This window comes from Hibiscus syriacus, unplaced genomic scaffold, assembly GCF_006381635.1.
Source record: "Hibiscus syriacus cultivar Baekdansim isolate YM2019G1 unplaced genomic scaffold, ASM638163v2 tig00003725_pilon, whole genome shotgun sequence".
NCBI lineage: Eukaryota > Viridiplantae > Streptophyta > Magnoliopsida > Malvales > Malvaceae > Hibiscus > Hibiscus syriacus.
In genome coordinates this window covers 2,232,582-2,251,242 of record NW_024061982.1, presented here as the reverse complement: position 1 = coordinate 2,251,242, position 18,661 = coordinate 2,232,582, and the positions used below count along the sequence as shown (strand labels likewise).

Below are 18,661 nucleotides of genomic sequence, written 5' to 3'. Positions count from 1 at the left end.
CCGGTCATGCTATCGGTTCACTGGTTCGACCGGTCGAACCGGTCCGACCGGTCGAACCGGTCCGACCGGTCGGAAGAACCGGACGACGTCATAATTATTTAAAAAATTTAATAAAAATACCAAAAATATTTAATAAAAAATAATATTTTATATCACAAGTCATATTCAAAGCAAATCATAATATATATAAGTTAAAAACCATAAAATCAAGTGAAACAAAATGATTCAAATTAACTACAACATAATATTTAAGGTAAAACATATTAAATAATAAATATAATTATATAACTATAATTAAAAAATAAATTTGGGGTTAAAAAAATCATAACAAAATTATATAAGTATAATTATATAACTATTCTTTCACTTCAATCAAGTTCGAATTTTAGGCTTCAATCGAGCTTCTAATTTTTTTTTGAGTTCAAGTCTTTTTGAGTTCAAGTTTCAATATTATATTTCGAGTTTGAGTTGAACTTGATAATTTTTAGCTTGTGAGTTTGAGTTGAGTTGAGCTTACTTTTAAAGTTTTCAAGTTCGAGTCGAGCTCAGCAATACTCGAGTTCGACTTGGCTCGTTTAACAAACGACGTTGTTTGGTTTAATTTTTTTAAAACAAAAACAAAAATCTAAGTTTTTCTCGGTTTTTTCCGATTTTCAGTCGGTCCGGTTCGAACGGTTCAGCGGTTCTGGCCAGTTCACTAATAGCGGTTCAACCGGTTTAGATTGAACCGGACTAAGAAACGGTTCCCAGTTGAACCGGCCGGTCCGATTTTCAAAACAGAGAAAATGAGAATCGACTTGTAGCAAATTCAAATCCCTAATAACAAACTTAGCGGCGGTCTGTTAAGGGAAATCAAGATTGTGTTCGATTCTCATTGAGACGTATAATCCGGGCACGGGCTTTTCTTGCATTAAAGAAGATATTGGCGTTAAAATCGATAATCGAAGTTAAATCTAGACAATGATTAATTTTTAAGCATTGATTTTGGGGATTAATTCACATACGAGAAGAGTAAGTTACAAGGGTTGGGCCTTATAGATTGTAATCGTCAAGATTTCGAAGTAAAATCTATTTCAAGGATCGAAACGAGTCGAGTCAAAGCGAAGCTAGATGCTATCTCCTATCATTATCTCTTTCAATTATTTATTTTTATTGCTTTGTTATTTTTATTTAATTTTAGTTTATGCAATTAAATTCGATAAATTCTATTTTTATTTTATTTTGTAGTTTTTTTTTGTTAGTGATCAAATCAGAATTAAATAAAAATTCCTTATTTTTTGTGAATCGACTCTATTTCTCTATATTATTCTATTTATTTTATTTTATTTATTTATTTAAATTGAGAATTAGGTTTATTGTCAAAAAAAATTCTATTTATTACGTCGAAATCAGAGATTCCCAAACCCCCAACATGAGTAGGTAAGCAAAGTAAATATTATTTTACCCTCTCCCCAAAGAAAGTTGGAGACAAGACTCCCTAGCCGATTACAATCGAAGGTTGACATTCGAAACAAAGACATGAAGACAAGCTAAGAGAGATTTTACCAAGTAATCTTACCTCCGAACGACAATATATTCACCTTTCAACCGACAGTCTTTGGGAAACCTTATTGATCAATGGACTCCATAACGCAACTTAATATCTTCGAGCTCCAAGTGGTAACCTCATTTATTCCGAAGAAAAAGACTAGAATACCCTTGATTGTATAATTGATAAGGAAAAACACAAATTGCGAGGAAAATATTCTTGGACTTTGATAATTAATTAAGTACTCTCTCATAATCTGTGGGATATCATATATACTCTTGTGTGTGAGTAATTACTAAAATACCCTTAAGGGGATAAAATGACTAGAGATCCCTACGAATGAGTAAAAGTTCAAATGTCCTTTGGGGATAAATTACTAAACTACCTGGGAAAAGCTTTAGCTTGAATGAGAAGTTCATAAACGTAATTTCATACAGAATCTATTAATATATTCAATATATTCTATTATATATATATTCAATATTTAAGTGTTAAAGGGATTAAAAAATGTAAAGTTATAAAATACCTTAAAGGCTAGAAAATCAAAATATTAATGATGTGATCAAGAATAAAAGGATATAAGTTGGATAAAATGTCTGAAATACCCTTATAATAGAAAAGGATAAAAAGCTTTTAAGGGCAAAATTTATCAAAATACCTTTAATGTATTAAAATGATCAAAATAGTATGATCTAATAAATGATACAAGAGGAATGGTGAAAAATAATCCCATGGGAATAAAAATGACTAGGGAGTGTTCATATATCTAAAAAGACCAAAATACTCATAAGGAAATTTACTATAATATCCATATGAGTAGTAACTGATTTATTGAAACTTTTAAATGATTAAACAAACATTTTATGATGAATAATGGTTGTCATATCGCATGACATAGTGCATGATGTAAGAGATTTGAGGCAATCCATCTCGATTTATTATTATTACGATCGATTATGCCGAGCTGAGATCATTGCATTTATATTGATACATTACAAGTTGTAAGAAAACATGATAAATAAAGCACAATATTATTACTACCCAAGTAAACTAGGTATAAGTCGTTTGGTACAAGGGTACGCTTAGGATTGAGCAGTTACATTTTGGTTTCACATGATCGTTCACCTTAGCAAAGTGATTCTGTGATGGTGTTGAAACTTCGGTGTATTTGAACCTACGAGTTCGTAACACATACATTTTTAATGGTCTTTGACGCGATCTCTTCTTCAACCAACAATCATTATCAACACCAACCAAGACCTACCTTGATTCTAGAAGTGAAGGAAACACATGAATTGGATGAGAGATTGGCTATAAGAGCGTGATAGGTAAACAAATATATTTTATTTCAGAGGTTGGTTGTGTGTTTTGAGGGATGAATAATCAAATGGTAAGATTCTTCAAAAGCCCATGGTAATTTGTTTGTAATTCATCTTGGAAGTAATAAGATGTATCAAGATCTTCAACAATTTTATTAGTGGCCGAGTATGAAGAGGGAAGTGTCGAAGTTTGTGACAAGGTGTTTAGCATGTCATCATGTTAAAGTTGATCACCAAGTGCCTTCAAGCCTTCTCTAATCGATTCAGATTCCACAATGAAAGTTGGACACAGTCACAATGGACTTCGTAGTTGATTTACCGATGAATCAATATAAGCCTAATGTGATATGGGTAATTGTGTATCGATTGACTAAGACTACTCATTTCCTATATGTGCATATGGATTTCACGTTAGAGATGTTGACTCAATTGTACATAGTAGAGATAGTAAGACTTCATGGTGTATCGACTTCAATTATATTTGGTAGGGATTGATTGTATATTATTGATATATCTTTATTTTGGATTTATTTTAGACATGAACTTTATTGGATTAATTAGCCCAAAAAATAGCAGATTTCGATGGTCCAGTCAGCATCTTCTAGTAGATGAGCGAATTATCTTGAATATTTAATTGGAAATTACCTGGCATTAGGTTATCCATAAGATAAACATAATTCAACCAGAAGTACAAGACTTAAATATTTATTTTTATCTTTTGTTATAAACCTTTTAGATTTATGATTTTTAGTTTGATTATTTTATTATTACTTTTTTATTTAGGACTTTTAATTTGATTATTTGATTATTATTTTATTAGGAATTAGTTATTTTATTAGAACTCTTGGTAGAATTTTTGTTTGATTAGGAATTAGTCATTTTATTTACTTAGAACTTTCAGGTTATAAATACCCCTTAGATTCAACCTTTGAACTCATATTGGAACTTATATTTCCTTGGCTATTGAAGTTCTAATTTTCTTTCATTATTTTCTTTTCACAATGCTAAGAATGATCCAATCCATACTTGGCTAAACTCTAATTAGCCGAAATCTGAGCAACAACTCAATCTGTTTCGTGAGAATTGAAAATCACTTCATACCTTCAGGTATCTTTCTTGATTTTCTGCAAACTAGGATTGACAAGCGGTCTTTCCTTTATATATCTCAACACTTCTCAATTCAAAGAGTGCACCTTGACTTGAATGTTGTTTTGATTTACCGTCGGGGAGAAGAAGCTTATAGAAAATTCAACTTCCTAAGAACAAACTTAGTGGCAGTCCGCTTAGGAAATCAAGATCATATTCGACTCTCATTTAGACACCATAATCTAAGCACGGACTTTTCCAGCACTTAAAGTAGTGTTGGTGTTAACATCGATAGTCGTTGTTAATCCAAAAAAAAATTAAATTCCAAGGAATGACTTTGGAAATTAGTTCATAGGAGAGAATAAAAAGTTACAAGGGTTGGGTCTTGTAGACTTTAACTCGCAAGAATCCCAAAGTAAAATTTATTTCAGTAATCGAAACAAATTGAGGCGAAGCGAAGATGGAGGCTATCTCTCGTGATAATTATTTTCAATCGTCTATTTTTCTTTTCTTTTTTTTATTTCAATTTATTCAATTTTTTCCTGAATCCCCTTTATTTTACTTTTGTAGTTTTCTTGGATCAAGATCAATTCAAACTGATATTGGAAATTTTTAAGTCCCTATAGATCAACCCTTTCTTATCTATACTACATTCTTAGCTTATTTAATTAAGAAAAAAAACTTTATTTATTTGACAATTTCGACGCTTGTCAGGGATCCTTAGTTTACTTCAAGATTTTGGAAGAAACTTCATGAAGCATTAGGTACCTAGTTAGACTTTCGCACAACATTCCACCCACAAATATTAAGATCATACATGTAGCTATTAGTATGAGCAATGTTATGACTATCAACTAAATGGTTCAAGAGACGATCAATTCAATATGTTCTTTAGTATATACTTATGTATTGATTTTGACATCATCATGACAATAACAATGTCTAGCCATCAATCAATTACACATTAATTTTTAGGATAAATTATACGTTTAGTACCTAAACTGTTAGTTTTAGTCTGATTTAGTACTAAACTTTTAATTTTTTTTCAAATCGCACCTAATGTTTTGTTTTGGTTTCATTTTAGTACTCCGTTAAAAACTTAACGTTAAGTTTTGAATTTTTTTTGAAAGTTTAGGTATTAAAACGGGCAAAAACTGATAGTTTAGGTACTAAACACAATAAGTTTTTAACTATGGGTACTAAAATGAAACAAAAATTAAATGTTAGGTATGATTTTCAAAAAATTGAAAGTTTAAGCATTAAAATGGACCAAAACTGATAGGTTAGGTACTAAATTTGTAGTTTACCCTAGTTTTTAATGCATTATTGTTGCTTAAGCCCACACTAATAATTGACTAAAGACCTTTTAAGAATAATCATATTATTCTTATGATTTTATTAAAATGTAAGTAATTATATATTCAAAAAGTAATTGAAATAAAAATGACAGTATCTTATATTAATAATAAGATATATATCAATGAGTGTTAGTACAAGTGGTTGTGATTCATGAATTTGAGCTTGTAAGACTAAGTTTGAATCCTACCACCGTCACTCTTGGTGGGCAATCTGTAAATTCTTAAATAAATCGCAATTGGGTCTTGGTATGCCTTGGCCCTTAATTGGGGGAGCCATTCTTGACCTAAATTTAATTTTTTTCCAATCATACCTAATGTTTTGTTTTTGTTTTGTTTTTGTTTCGTTTTTACCCCGTTAAAACTTAACGTTAAGTTTTGCTTTTTTTAAAAGTTTACGTAATAAAACGGACCAAACTGATAGTTTAGGTACTAAATATGTTCAGTTTTAACTGTGGGTTACTAAAATGAAACAAAAAATAAACGTTAGGGATGATTTTAAAAAAATTAAAAGTTAAGGTATTAAAATGTACCAAAGTTGATAGTTTAGGTACTAAAATTGTAGTTTACCCTAGTTTTTTAATGCATTATTGTTGCTCAAGCCCACACTAATAATTGACTAAAGACTTTTAAGAATAATGGTATTATTCTTATGATTTTATTAAATGTATGTAATTATATATTCAAAAAAAGTAACTGGAAAAAAAGTGACAGTATCTTATATTAGTAAATAAGATAAAATATTAATGAGTGTTAGTACAAGTGGTTGAGATTCAAGAATTTGAGCTTGTAAGGCTAAGATCGAATACTACCACCGTCACTCTTGGTGGGCAATCTATAAATTCTTCCATAAATTGCAATTAGGTCTTAGGTATGCCCTGATCCTGAACTGGGAAGCCATTCTTGACCTAAACTTTTATGTACCAAAATAAATAAAATATGTCATTATAATTATTTTATGATTAGTCTTTAGACAAAAACTATTATAATCGATCAAAGAATCAAACACAACATTACTTTCATTTTAATCATTAAATCGAATGATGAACAAATACAAATTCCTACTCGTCCACTTTGACGGTATATAATTCATACATGCAGGCATTTCATTGCTTTTCAGGTTGTGTTTGTAAACTAACATCTAGTGTATTATGGTAAAGATTTGTACTCATATACTGGATCATAATGATATATTGTGTGAGATGTAAATCGTATCAAGTGTGCACTTATGCTTCCAACATATGTCACCTACCAATTATGAATTTAGATGCAGCTTCCTTCCAATTTGAGGATACTAGGCTTATCCGATTTATCATAGTGAGATTACTACTCATCCAACCTGTGAAGAACAAGTATAACTCATTTGGTGTAAACGTAATCTCATTAATAATTCCCTCTAATTTCAGATTCTTGAAAGATACAAACAGTGAGAGGGGTGAAGTCTGTTTGAGGATTAGTTGGTATGAGTCTATTTTCATCTCATCAACTCATTTATTCAACATTATTCGGTTAAGTACTTTTAAATGTTAATTTCCTCTCATTATAGAAGCAAGAAATTATATATATGGTCAATCAAAGAACCAAACACACACTGCGTTCATTTTAATCGTTAAATCAAATGATAGACAAATACAAATTCCTACCCGTCCACTTCGACGGCAGGTAATTCATACATGAAAATTCACTCCACTCTTTTATTTTTTATGATGTTGATAGCTCTGAAAAAATGAATAGAAATTAATGAATGGATTAACTATCTTCATACTTCAAAATCACCTAACGACTCTGCAGTCTAGCCTGATCTCTTGGCCACCGTTGAGGCTACTCATTTTGATCATGGAATCAACAAAAGCCTTCTCAAAACCCTTTTCGGAGCTTGAAAATCACGAAACCAATGCTTTGGTTTTTGGGGCGGTGAGTAACGCTTGATCCGAAGAAAAGACACTCTTCCCCTGGAGAAGCAACTTGTAGTATGCATTGTCAAATACAAAGTTGGTTGAATCCAGTGGTGAGCCTGCGTTTTTTTACCTTGTTATGTGCGGGACACATGCTCCTTAACTTGGTCGCAAAAGAAGGTTGCATCGTTGGGTCGACGTCGAGGGTGGCATTGAAATTGTGGATCCTGTTTTGAAATGAAGAGCAGTGGGAGTGTTGAAGAGATGAATATTGTGAAATGAATAAATTGTTTCTAGCTTATATAGAAATCTTATTGACTTTAAGCTCACTCAACCTCACAACTAACTCTAACCTCTAACTGCATTCATAACCAACTTTTCATACGTCACTCTTAACAACCCTAACAACTCACACACACTTCAGCAAGCTACACTCCATGCTCAACTTCCATTGTAGATCTGGAGACAGTTTTATGCTTCCTTGAGCACCAAATCACAGGGCATGTACCAAGGAATACTGCATGACTAGATACATATCGTCTATCATCCAAACTGCCACCCCAATCAGCATCAGTAAAAGCTACAACATCAAGTGATGCACCAGTACATGAGAATGTCAAACCATAGTTTAGTGTACCAGCAAAATAATTGAGTATCCTCTTCACAGCAGCTAAATGTGACTCACGTGGAGCATGCATGAATTGTGTTACCTTATTTACACTAAAAGCAACATCTAGCGTTGTATAACACACATATAAAATAGCAGCGACAATACTACGGTATTCTCGAGCAGTAGTCAACAACTCACCAACTTCCTTAGACATCTTTGGAGCACCAACCATTGGAGTGACAGTAGGTGTAGCTTTTGACGTACTAGTTTTCTCCAAAAGCTCAAGTATGTATTTACGTTGAGACATCACCAGTGAATCCTCTCTGTGTTTAACTTCGATACTCAAAACATAAGACAATTCTCTTAGATCTTTCAAAGAAAAATCCTGACTCAAAGCATAAACCACAATATCAATACCATGAAGATAGCTATCAGTAATGATAATAACATCCACATAAACAAGTATATATGTATAATATCCTTCATCATTTTTCACAAACAAAGAAACATTAGCTCTAGACTCAAAGAAACCTAACCGAACCAGACCTTCTTTGAGCTTGTCATGCAAATTTCTTGGTGCTTGGCGAAGACCATACAATGCCTTGCTGAGTTTGCACACAAGAGGGATTCCATTAGCATCATACTCTTCAAAACCAGGTGGTTATTGTATAAACACATCCTCAGCTAAATCACCATTTAAAAATGCATTATTCACATTTACATGTCTTAAAGAACAATTCCTTGCAACATCAATAGACAGAATAACATTTAAGGTAAGAAAATTGATAATAGTACTATATGTGTCCTTGAAATCTTAGAATGGAACTTGTGAATAGCCTTTGGCAACAAGACGAGCTTTATACCTCTGAACAGGGTTCTTTTTTACCCTAAAGAGCCATTTACAGCCCACAACTTCACATACTGTAGACAATTTAACAAGAGTCCAGGTGTTATTCAACTGTAGTGCATCAAACTCCGCCTGAACAGCTTGTGTCCAACTTGGTGACTCAAAACCCCATAAACATCAACATGCACTTCATCAACAAGAAAACTAGCATACACCTTTGGTTTAAAAATACCACATTTACTCTTAGTCATCATTGAATTTGTGTTCAATGGTGCAACCTAATCATCATCTACACTTGACTCACATCCAGTAGCAGAATGTGGTATACTAGTATCTTTATAAAACCTAACAACATCATCTTACACAGTACTTGGAACTGTAACTGTAACTTCTTGTTCTATATCCTAGGCACTAGTTATTGCTCCTGACAAATTAGAACTAGAACTATCACCAGGTAATGATGTATGATTGCTACTCATTATTGGACCATGTCCATTTTCAGCAAAAGGCCCATGTTGAAATCCATGCACATCAGCCAAAATTTGTAACGACCAAGCAAACTATACACATTAGAAGCATTAGAAAACTACTCATTCACTCTTGCAAAGGGAAATTGCATTTCATCAAAGACCACAAGTCTGGTTATATATACTCGACTATCAGTAGCAAGGCATTGAAAACCTTTGTGTTATGGACTGTAACCTAAAAAAGTGCAAGGTTTGGATCGAAACTCTAACTTATGCTTCAAATAAGGTCTCAAATGAGGGAAGCACAAACAACCAAATACTCTTAGCTGTCCATAACAGATTCTTCCTGACAAACTTAGGAAATCTCGAAATCGAAGAATTAATATGTTATTAATGAACGATAATTTAATAATGTTGGGGGCACTCCGCTGAAAGTAGTAGGTTGTTAATCTTCGGATGTAGTGTTTGAAGTAGCTATGGTGGTAATGTCCGAGCTTTATGAAGTGAGTTTCGTTTGAGTTTGTTTAGTCGAAGACTTTCTGACACTTGAATCCTTTAACTAAGGATATTCCACTAAAGTAATGGACAATGTTAAGTTCTCAAACTTTATGAATACGAGTACATTCAGATCATGCCACTAGTCTCTATGTGTCGTGATGAATCTCACAGCAAAATCTAAAGTGAGGACATCAAGTTTAACAAAGTATAATTTAACGAAATGAGATAAAGCCTGAAATAAACGTGGATTTGAAATTAAATTTTGATGAAATATAGACTAAAAGAGTCAGGAAACATCTGTTATAGTTTACTACACAAAAGCACTCAGGGGTTTTGTTTTTAGATCAATATTTTGGCGCTATCTTTTCTTAAGGAGTCTGTGAAACTTGAACAAATAGAAGATTCATGAGAACTGAAATAGAAATGCTCTCTAAAGGGCCTTACAGTGGAATGCATCAGTTGTGCTATTTTGTTTACATCATATTTGAAAATTATGAAAATCAAAACCAAATCGCATTGCCTTCTTATATCACCCATGGATCCTGACACTTGTCAAGTTCTATTTTGAAAACAACTTGTGTTATTCCTTTATTTGATATTCAGTGAATTTATACTTTGCTTCAATTGCTCTGACATCATTTTTATACCAACCTTTTAAAAAAATGAAGATATATATCTCAGACAAGACATAGCTTCTTGAAAAATCAGTTGAAGGACCTGAAACGATGTGGGGAATCTCCAGGTTTCCAACCTCTTCTCTTTCCACCACCCGTGCCTCCTGAAGTGGTTCATATCAAAATAGAGCTTGATGTTACGAAGAATAAGGTAGTGTTACAATCCATGGCAAGACGTGATACTAGATCAAATGGACAAAAAAACCATTATAACCAATCATTTCAAAGTGAGTATGAGCAATACAGATGGTTGCTTTATCGAGCATAGTGTCTCTCTTTACTACGAAGATAGTCGTCTAGTAAGGTGCAAGAGACCTACAACAATGAGTCGGCGGGAAAGAGTTTAGCTCGTGATGACAGAAATTCGTTCACTATCGGGTCCCTCCTAAAGCATGAGATTATTGTACTTGAAGATGTCATATCGAAAAGAAACAGTAGGAATGCAAGCCCTGATGATAATGACAGCCCAAATGAGAGTGAAAAGAAGAAAGCAAGATGCTTATAACTCAAAGACGCTTATATCAAAAAACAAGAAGCACTGAGGATAATTGTGGATCGATTGACTAAGACTACACATTTCCTATTTGTGCATATGGATTTCACGTTAGAGATGTTGACTCAATTGTACATAGTAGAGATAGTAAGACTTCATGGTGTATCGACTTCAATTATATTTGATAGGGATTGATGAGTGTTTAATATTGCATATATTTATTGTTATTTACTCCTTATTTTTCGATTGGATATTACTGATTTATCTTTATTTTGGGTTTATTTTAGACATTAACTTTATTGGATTAATTAGTCCAAAAAGGTAGCAGATTTTGATGGTCTAGTCAGCATCTTCTAGTAGATGAGTGAATTATTTTGAATATTTAATTGGAATTTATCTGGCATTAGACTATCCATAAGATAAGAAGAATTCAACCAAAAGTACAAGACTTAAATATTTATCTTTTGTGATAAACATTTTATATTTAGGATTTTTAGTTTGATTATTTTATTATTAACTTTTTTTTATTCAGGATTTTTAGTTTGATTATTTTATTATTATTTTATTAGGAATTAGATATTTTATTAGAACTCTTGGTAGGATTTTTAGTTTGATTAGGAATTAGTCAATTTATTTACTTAGAACTTTCGGGTTATAAATATCTCTTTGGTTCAACCTTTGAACTCATATTGGAATTTATATTTCCTTGGCTATTTATTGAAGTTCTACTTTTCTTTCATTATTTTCTTTTCACAATGCTAAGCATGATCCAATCCATACTTGGCCAAACTCTAATTAGCCAAAACGTGAGCAACAACTCAATTTGTTTCGTGTGAAATGAAAAGCGCTTCATACCTTCAGGTATCTTTCTTGATTTTCTGCAAACTAGGATTGACAATCAGTCTTTCCTTTAAATATCTCAACACTTTCAATTCAAAGTGTGCACTTTGACTTGAATGTTGTTTTGATTTACCGTCAGAGAGAAGAACCAGCTTGTAGCAACTTTAACTTTCTAAGAACAAACTTAGTGGCAGTCCACTTAGGAAATCAAGATCAGATTCGACTCTCATTTATACACCATAATATGAGCACAGACTTTTCCAGCAGTTAAAGTTACGTTGGTGTTAACATCGATAGTCATTGTTAATACAAACAAAAATTAAATTCCAAAGATTGACTTTGGAAATTAGTTCATAGGAGAGAACAACAAGTTACAAGGGTTGGGCCTTGTAGACTTTAACTGGCAAGAATCCCAAAGTAAAATCTATTTCAGTGATCGAAACAAATTGAGGCGAAGCGAAGCTAGAGGCTATCTCTCATGATAATTATTTTCAATCATCTACTTTTCTTTTCTTTTTTTATTTAATTCAATTTATTCAAATTTTTTTCTTAAACCCCCTTCATTTTACTTTTGCAGTTTTCTTGGATCAAGATCAATTCAAACCGATATTGGAAAATTTTAAGTCCCTACGGATTGATCCTTTCTTATCTATACTATATTCTTAGCTTATTTAATTGAGAAAAAGGCTTTATTTATTTGACAATTTCTACGCTTGTCTAGGATCCTTGGTTTACGTCAAGATTTCGGAAGAAACTTCATGAAGCATTAGGTACCTAGTTAGACTTTAGCACAACATTCCACCCATAAATAGATCGATAGCTAAAGCGCGTGATTTAAACTCTTGAGGATATGCTTCAATGTTACATGATTAACTTTCTAGGAAATTAGGAGGGAAATCTTTGAAAGTATTCAAATGGTTCCCTACGAAGTCTTGTACAGGAGACAGTGTAGGATTCCTTAATATTGGGTGGAATCAAATGAGAGGAAATTAGTTGGACCAAATTTAATTAGAAAAATAGAAAAGAAAGTTCAACTGATTTAGAATAGATTGAAGGCAACGCTTGATCAACAAAAATCATAACAGATCTGAACCATAAGGATATAGAATTTAAGGTAGGAGACAATATTTATGAAAGTGTCCCTTTGAAAGAAAGTGTTATGATTTGGATATAATCATAAATTGAATCCTCATTTCATTGGACCATTTGAAGTTATAGAGAGAGTTGGATCGGTAGCTTATCGTCTGACTTTATCACCATAGATGGAGTACATTCACAACATATTCCATGTGTTGATACTTAGGAGATACTAATCTGATCCCTCACACATCATTCTAATAGAGCACATTGAGGTAAGTTTAGACTTGACTTATTAAGAAGAACCATTGAAAATCTTACCTTGGGAGGTCAAAGAATTTCAAAACAAGAGTATAAATTTGGTAAACGTGTTCCAGAAGAATCATGGCTTCGAAGAAGTCCCGTGGAAACCAGAAGAGTATTAATTTAGTAGTTGCCCAAGTTTAGAGTTTGGCAATTAAGATTTATTTAGTTTATTAATGATGGTTTTGGTTTTTTTAGGATTGAGCCCAAATGATGATTCTAAGGGGAAATTTTGAATGTGGAAGCAAATGGTGGGAACTAAAGATGGAGTTTTCCCCCGAGAAGAAACAAATTGTGGTCCTATTTCAGAGCCAAAAATGTGGGGGGCGGGGGGTTTGGGGGGGATGTCAATAGTGTGACCTCATAGCTTGCCCCATAAATTCTCCTAGTGGTTGCTGTCTAGTGGGACAATATAAGTGGATTGTTTCACTTCATTGTCTACTGGTATATTATTATGAATAAGAACACATTTATTCCTAACTCATTTTCGGATAATAAATATTGAAGATAGGTTTTAATGTTTGTCAATATCTTATCAATTTTGTAATGATAATCATCAATAATTTTATATCATTTTGAATGAATTAAACAAAATATTGTTAATAAAAGAAAATATGTAGAAATATGTAAATTGGTATTTGACAAATATATATAGAAATAAACTACAATGACTTGAATAAAGATATATAGCCTCAATGAAAGAGCAGCTTTTTCATGGAGGGGTAAAACTAGTTAACTTGATAAATTTAGATGCACATAGCTTAACTTGATCACTTTTCAATCTGAGATTTGGTTTATCAGAAGAACTCGTTGATAACCTTCTGAAGGACGGGCGTAACCAAGGCTCTGTAGGCCTTCTCTGTTGGATGATAACTGTCCCAAAAGATATACTTGTCCACATCTGTACACGTGAATGGACTGAGTTGATTACACAATATTGACACCTCTATGTTCCCGGTTCCACAGCACCCTTTGTTTGCAACTTCAAAGCCTTAAAAGACAGCAACAAAATGAATTAACAGCGTCTGTAAAGTAGAGAAATCAATCAATTGGTTTTGTTAAATATGATTAAGTAGTAAATACCATATATTTTAGGGTTTTGAATGATATCAAGCAGAGGGTTGTAGACATCTATGTACACATATCGGCCATCACGCATGCTTGTCCGAAAGGAATTCAACACAGAAATTAGCTTCTTGTTGAAGAGTTTAGCTGCTACGTTGTAATCTTCAGCACATTCCCTTTCGATTCCTCCGCCTAAAGTTCTTTGTGATGGAACGCACCCGATTGGTGGTGTACTGATTACCACAATTCTCCTTGCTCCCAAACCATATAGTTCCTTTAAATTTCCAATCAAACTCAGTGTTGCAGAAAGAAAATTAAAATCTAAATTAGAGCATAGTACAGGGACCAAAATCATACATAATTTGACCCTACCTTGACAAACTCAGCCGCGGAGTTAACCATTAAGTCGGTGTAAGCAGGAATATCGTACTGCAATTTCCTGGCCCTGAGAACAAAATATGTATTGGCAATGTCGTCGCTGCCGGCTACGACAAGGATCATACTCTTTGCTACGATGAAGTTTGTTTGGTCTTCCCCAACAACAGCTTTCAACTTGGCTATGTATTCTTTAAAGTAGTTTAACTGCTCCCCCATCGATATAACTGACTGATAATTTTGGACAAAAATGAAACTCAGCTAAAACATTTACAAAATAAAAACAAATAAAGAAGAAATTATGTACCGCTAATTTGGAAGTGAGGGGATCATATCCAGTGCCACCAGATGCAAAGGTAACTCCAGTTATGAGATCTTGGGGTTTCAATGTTGGATCCAGATATGCTGGCACTACATCTTTAATTCCCAATTCTTCAGCTGAAACAACATTTTAGAATCCAACACGTTTAGAAAAAATTCTTACATTTGAATGACAAAGAATAGCATGAAAGGGATTACTACCTATTATATCGGAAGGGATTTTGCCATTGCAAAACCTTCCTGTTGGAACACCCCCATCAAAATCTTTTCCGTAGGGGACGAAGTTGCACTTAATAATTGTCCGGATATCGTTGTTGTTACCTGCGTCAACAATCGAATCCCCAAACACAATTACAGCAGGTATGGTTTCGTTTTCTGGCATCTTTATTAACGCTTTTGCAGTGATGAAGAGAGAAAAAACCAAGACATGAGGCAGCAAACACGCTGAGGAACGAGGAAACATGATCGTTTTTAAGAAATTGTTTATGAAAGAAACAAATGGGAAGAATCCAAGGGGATTGTTTGTATTCCCACTCATGTTTTGTGCTTATTTATGTACATGCAAATCACATAATGTCATTAAATCCTCATACATGCCAAAAGAAAGATTGTAGCTAGCTAGTTAGTTACTAGTTGCTGAAAATACTTGGAAACTCTTTTTCGTTATAAATTTTCACAACTGTTTTACAATCTTTTAACATTAACTATTATTATGAATATAATCTTTTGTTTATGGAACATCAACGCTATAAAGAGAAAAAATATACGTGTTGAATTTAAGGGGCCTACTGCTGCCTAGCCTATGCCCACATCATCTAAAGCCTAAGGGACAAACTAAGGTCACCATCCACAACTAATAACAACTTTCATCCCCAATATAGTTAATAATATAAAATATTTAAAATATCTATTGAAAAGTTTATTAATCTCACGAGCCGTTCAAACTAGATATTGTGATGTTTAAACTCGACTTGATCAATAATTCGAGTTACTCAAACTTAAATTTGACTCGATTATTATCATATCAAATTTAATTTTTTGGGTTCAAACTTGGATAGCTTACTAAAATTATATCACAGTTACACCCATGTTATAAGATACAAAACGTAAAAAAATAATGAAATTTAAAATGCCTTTTCTTTTGTTTCTTTTCCTTTTAGTACCTCTAAATGTGGGTGTTATTGCACTTTTGTTCCCTTCATGCTTACACAAAACGGGATCTTCTTAATTCTTATACAATTAAAGAAAATAAATGTAGCTAACAGATGCCAACTAATATATATTTTTATTTTTAACTTATAAAATCTCAAGATCTATGGAGTTATCTACTAATTTATTGTTAAAATAATTTGTTATTGCTTTCTGCTTAAGGTTTCATCATAGAATCAATGACAGGCTGAAGGTATGCATAAATCATGAAATGTCCTACATCAATCTTTATAATGCAATTAGTTACGACATAAATTTTGACTATATCAAAATGTGTGACTCACGATGTCCGGATAATAATGATATCAAATATTAAGATCATACATGTAGCTATTAGTATGAGCAATGTTATGACTATCAACTAAATGGTTCAAGAGACGATCAATTCAATATGTTCTTTAGTATATGCTAATGTATTGATTTTGACATCATCATGACAATAACAATGTCTAGCCATCAATCAATTACACATTAATTTTTAGGATAAATTATACGTTTAGTACATAAACTGTTAGTTTTGGTCTGTTTTAGTACTAAACTTTTAATATTTTTTCAAATCATACCTAATGTTTTGTTTTGGTTTCATTTTAGTACCCCGTTAAAAACTTAACGTTAAGTTTTGAATTTTTTTTAAAAGTTTAGGTATTAAAACGGGCAAAAACTTATAGTTTAGGTACTAAACACATTAAGTTTTTAACTGTGGGTACTAAAATGAAACAAAAATTAAATGTTAGGTATGATTTTCAAAAAATTGAAAGTTTAAGCATTATAATGGACCAAAACTGATAGGTTAGGTACTAAATTTATAGTTTACCCTAGTTTTTAATGCATTATTGTTGCTTAATCCCACTCTAATAATTGACTAAAGACCTTTTAAGAATAATCATATTATTCTTATGATTTTATTAAAATGTAAGTAATTTATATATTCAAAAAAGTAATTGAAATAAAAATGACAGTATCTTATATTAATAAATAAGATAAAATATATCAATGAGTGTTAGTACAAGTGGTTGTCATTCATGAATTTGAGTTTGTAAAACTAAGTTTGAATCCTACCACCGTCACTCTTGGTGAGCAATCTGTAAATTCTTATATAAATCGCAATTGGGTCTTAGGTATGCATTGGCCCTTAATTGGGGGAGCCATTCTTGACCTAAATTTAATTTTTTTCCAAATCATACCTAATGTTTTGTTTTTGTTTCGTTTTTACCCCGTTAAAAACTTAACGTTAAGTTTTGTTTTTTTTTAAAAAAGTTTACGTATTAAAACGGGCCAAAACTGATAGTTTAGGTACTAAATATGTTCAGTTTTTAACTGTGGGTTACTAAAATGAAACAAAAAAATAAACGTTAGGTATGATTTTGAAAAAATTAAAAGTTAAGGTATTAAAATATACCAAAGTTGATAGTTTAGATACTAAAATTGTAGTTTACCCTAATTTTTTAATGCATTATTGTTGCTCAAGCCCACACTAATAATTGACTAAAGATCTTTTAAGAATAATCGTATTATTCTTATGATTTTATTAAAATGTATGTAATTTATATATTCAAAAAAAGTAATTGGAAAAAAAGTGACAGTATCTTATATTAGTAAATAAGATAAAATATATCAATGAGTGTTAGTACAAGTGCTTGAGTTTCAAGAATTTGAGCTTGTAAGGCTAAGTTCGAATACTACCACTGTCACTCTTGATGGGCAATCTATAAATTCTTCCATAAATTGCAATTAGGTCTTAGGTATGCCCTGATCCTGAACTGGGAAACCATTCTTGACCTAAACTTTTATGTACCAAAATAAATAAAATATGTCATTATAATTATTTTATGATTAGTCTTTAGACAAAAACTATTATAATCGATCAAAGAATCAAACACAACATTACTTTCATTTTAATCATTAAATCGAATGGTGGACAAATACAAATTCCTACTCGTCCACTTTGACGGTATATAATTCATACATGCAGGCATTTCATTGCTTTTCGGGTTGTGTTTCTAAACTAACATCTAGTGTATTATGGTAAAGATTTGTACTCATATACTGGATCATAATGATAAATTGTGTGAGTTGTAAATCGTATCAAGTGTGCACTTATGCTTCCAACATATGTCACCTACCAATTATGAATTTAGATGCAGCTTCCTTCCAATTAGAGGATACTAGGCTTATCCGATTTATCATAGTGAGATTACTACTCATCCAACCTGTGAAGAACAAGTATAACTCATTTGGTGTAAGCGTAATCTCATTAATAATTCCCTCTATTTTCAGATTCTTGAAAGATACAAATAGTGAGAGGGGTGAAGTCTGTTTGAGGATTAGTTGGTATGAGTCCATTTTCATCTCATCAACTCATTTATTCAACATTATTCGGTTAAGTACTTTTAAATGTTAATTTCCTCTCATTATAGAAGCAAGAAATGATATATATGGTCAATCAAAGAACCAAACACAACATTGCATTCATTTTAATCGTTAAATCAAATGATAGACAATTACAAATTCCTACCCGTCCACTTCGACGGCAGGTAATTCATACATGAAAATTCACTCCACTCTTTTATTTTTTATGATGTTGATAGCTCTGAAAAAATGAATAGAAATTAATGAATGGATTAACTATCTTCATACTTCAAAATCACCTAACGACTCTGCAGTCTAGCCTGATCTCTTGGCCACCGTTGAGGCTACTC

At 32.3% G+C, this 18,661-nt stretch overlaps 1 protein-coding gene across 1 annotated transcript; it reads right to left on the bottom strand.

Moving 5' to 3' along the window:
- Positions 1-13,778: 13,778 nt before the first annotated feature.
- On the bottom strand, positions 13,779-15,218 carry LOC120183777 (GDSL esterase/lipase EXL3-like). Its single transcript, XM_039188410.1, has 5 exons — positions 14,955-15,218; positions 14,740-14,870; positions 14,430-14,663; positions 14,076-14,331; positions 13,779-13,983 (listed from the first exon to the last, which is right to left on the bottom strand). The coding sequence occupies exons 1-5, from the start codon at positions 15,214-15,216 to the stop codon at positions 13,790-13,792; spliced, it is 1,077 nt and encodes a 358-aa protein (XP_039044341.1). The 5' UTR covers positions 15,217-15,218; the 3' UTR covers positions 13,779-13,789.
- Positions 15,219-18,661: the final 3,443 nt, after the last annotated feature.

What these genes read in the sequence shown, in the direction of transcription:
- LOC120183777 (XM_039188410.1), bottom strand. Translation starts at nt 15,216, where the DNA reads ATGTTTCCTCGTTCCTCAGCGTGTTTGCTGCCTCATGTCTTGGTTTTT. An exon ending in AATCCCTTCCGATATAATAG is followed by an intron (nt 14,871 to 14,954) that starts GTAGTAATCCCT and finishes ATGTTGTTTCAG; the next exon opens with CTGAAGAATTGGGAATTAAA. An exon ending in TCAAAACCCTAAAATATATG is followed by an intron (nt 13,984 to 14,075) that starts GTATTTACTACT and finishes CTGTCTTTTAAG; the next exon opens with GCTTTGAAGTTGCAAACAAA.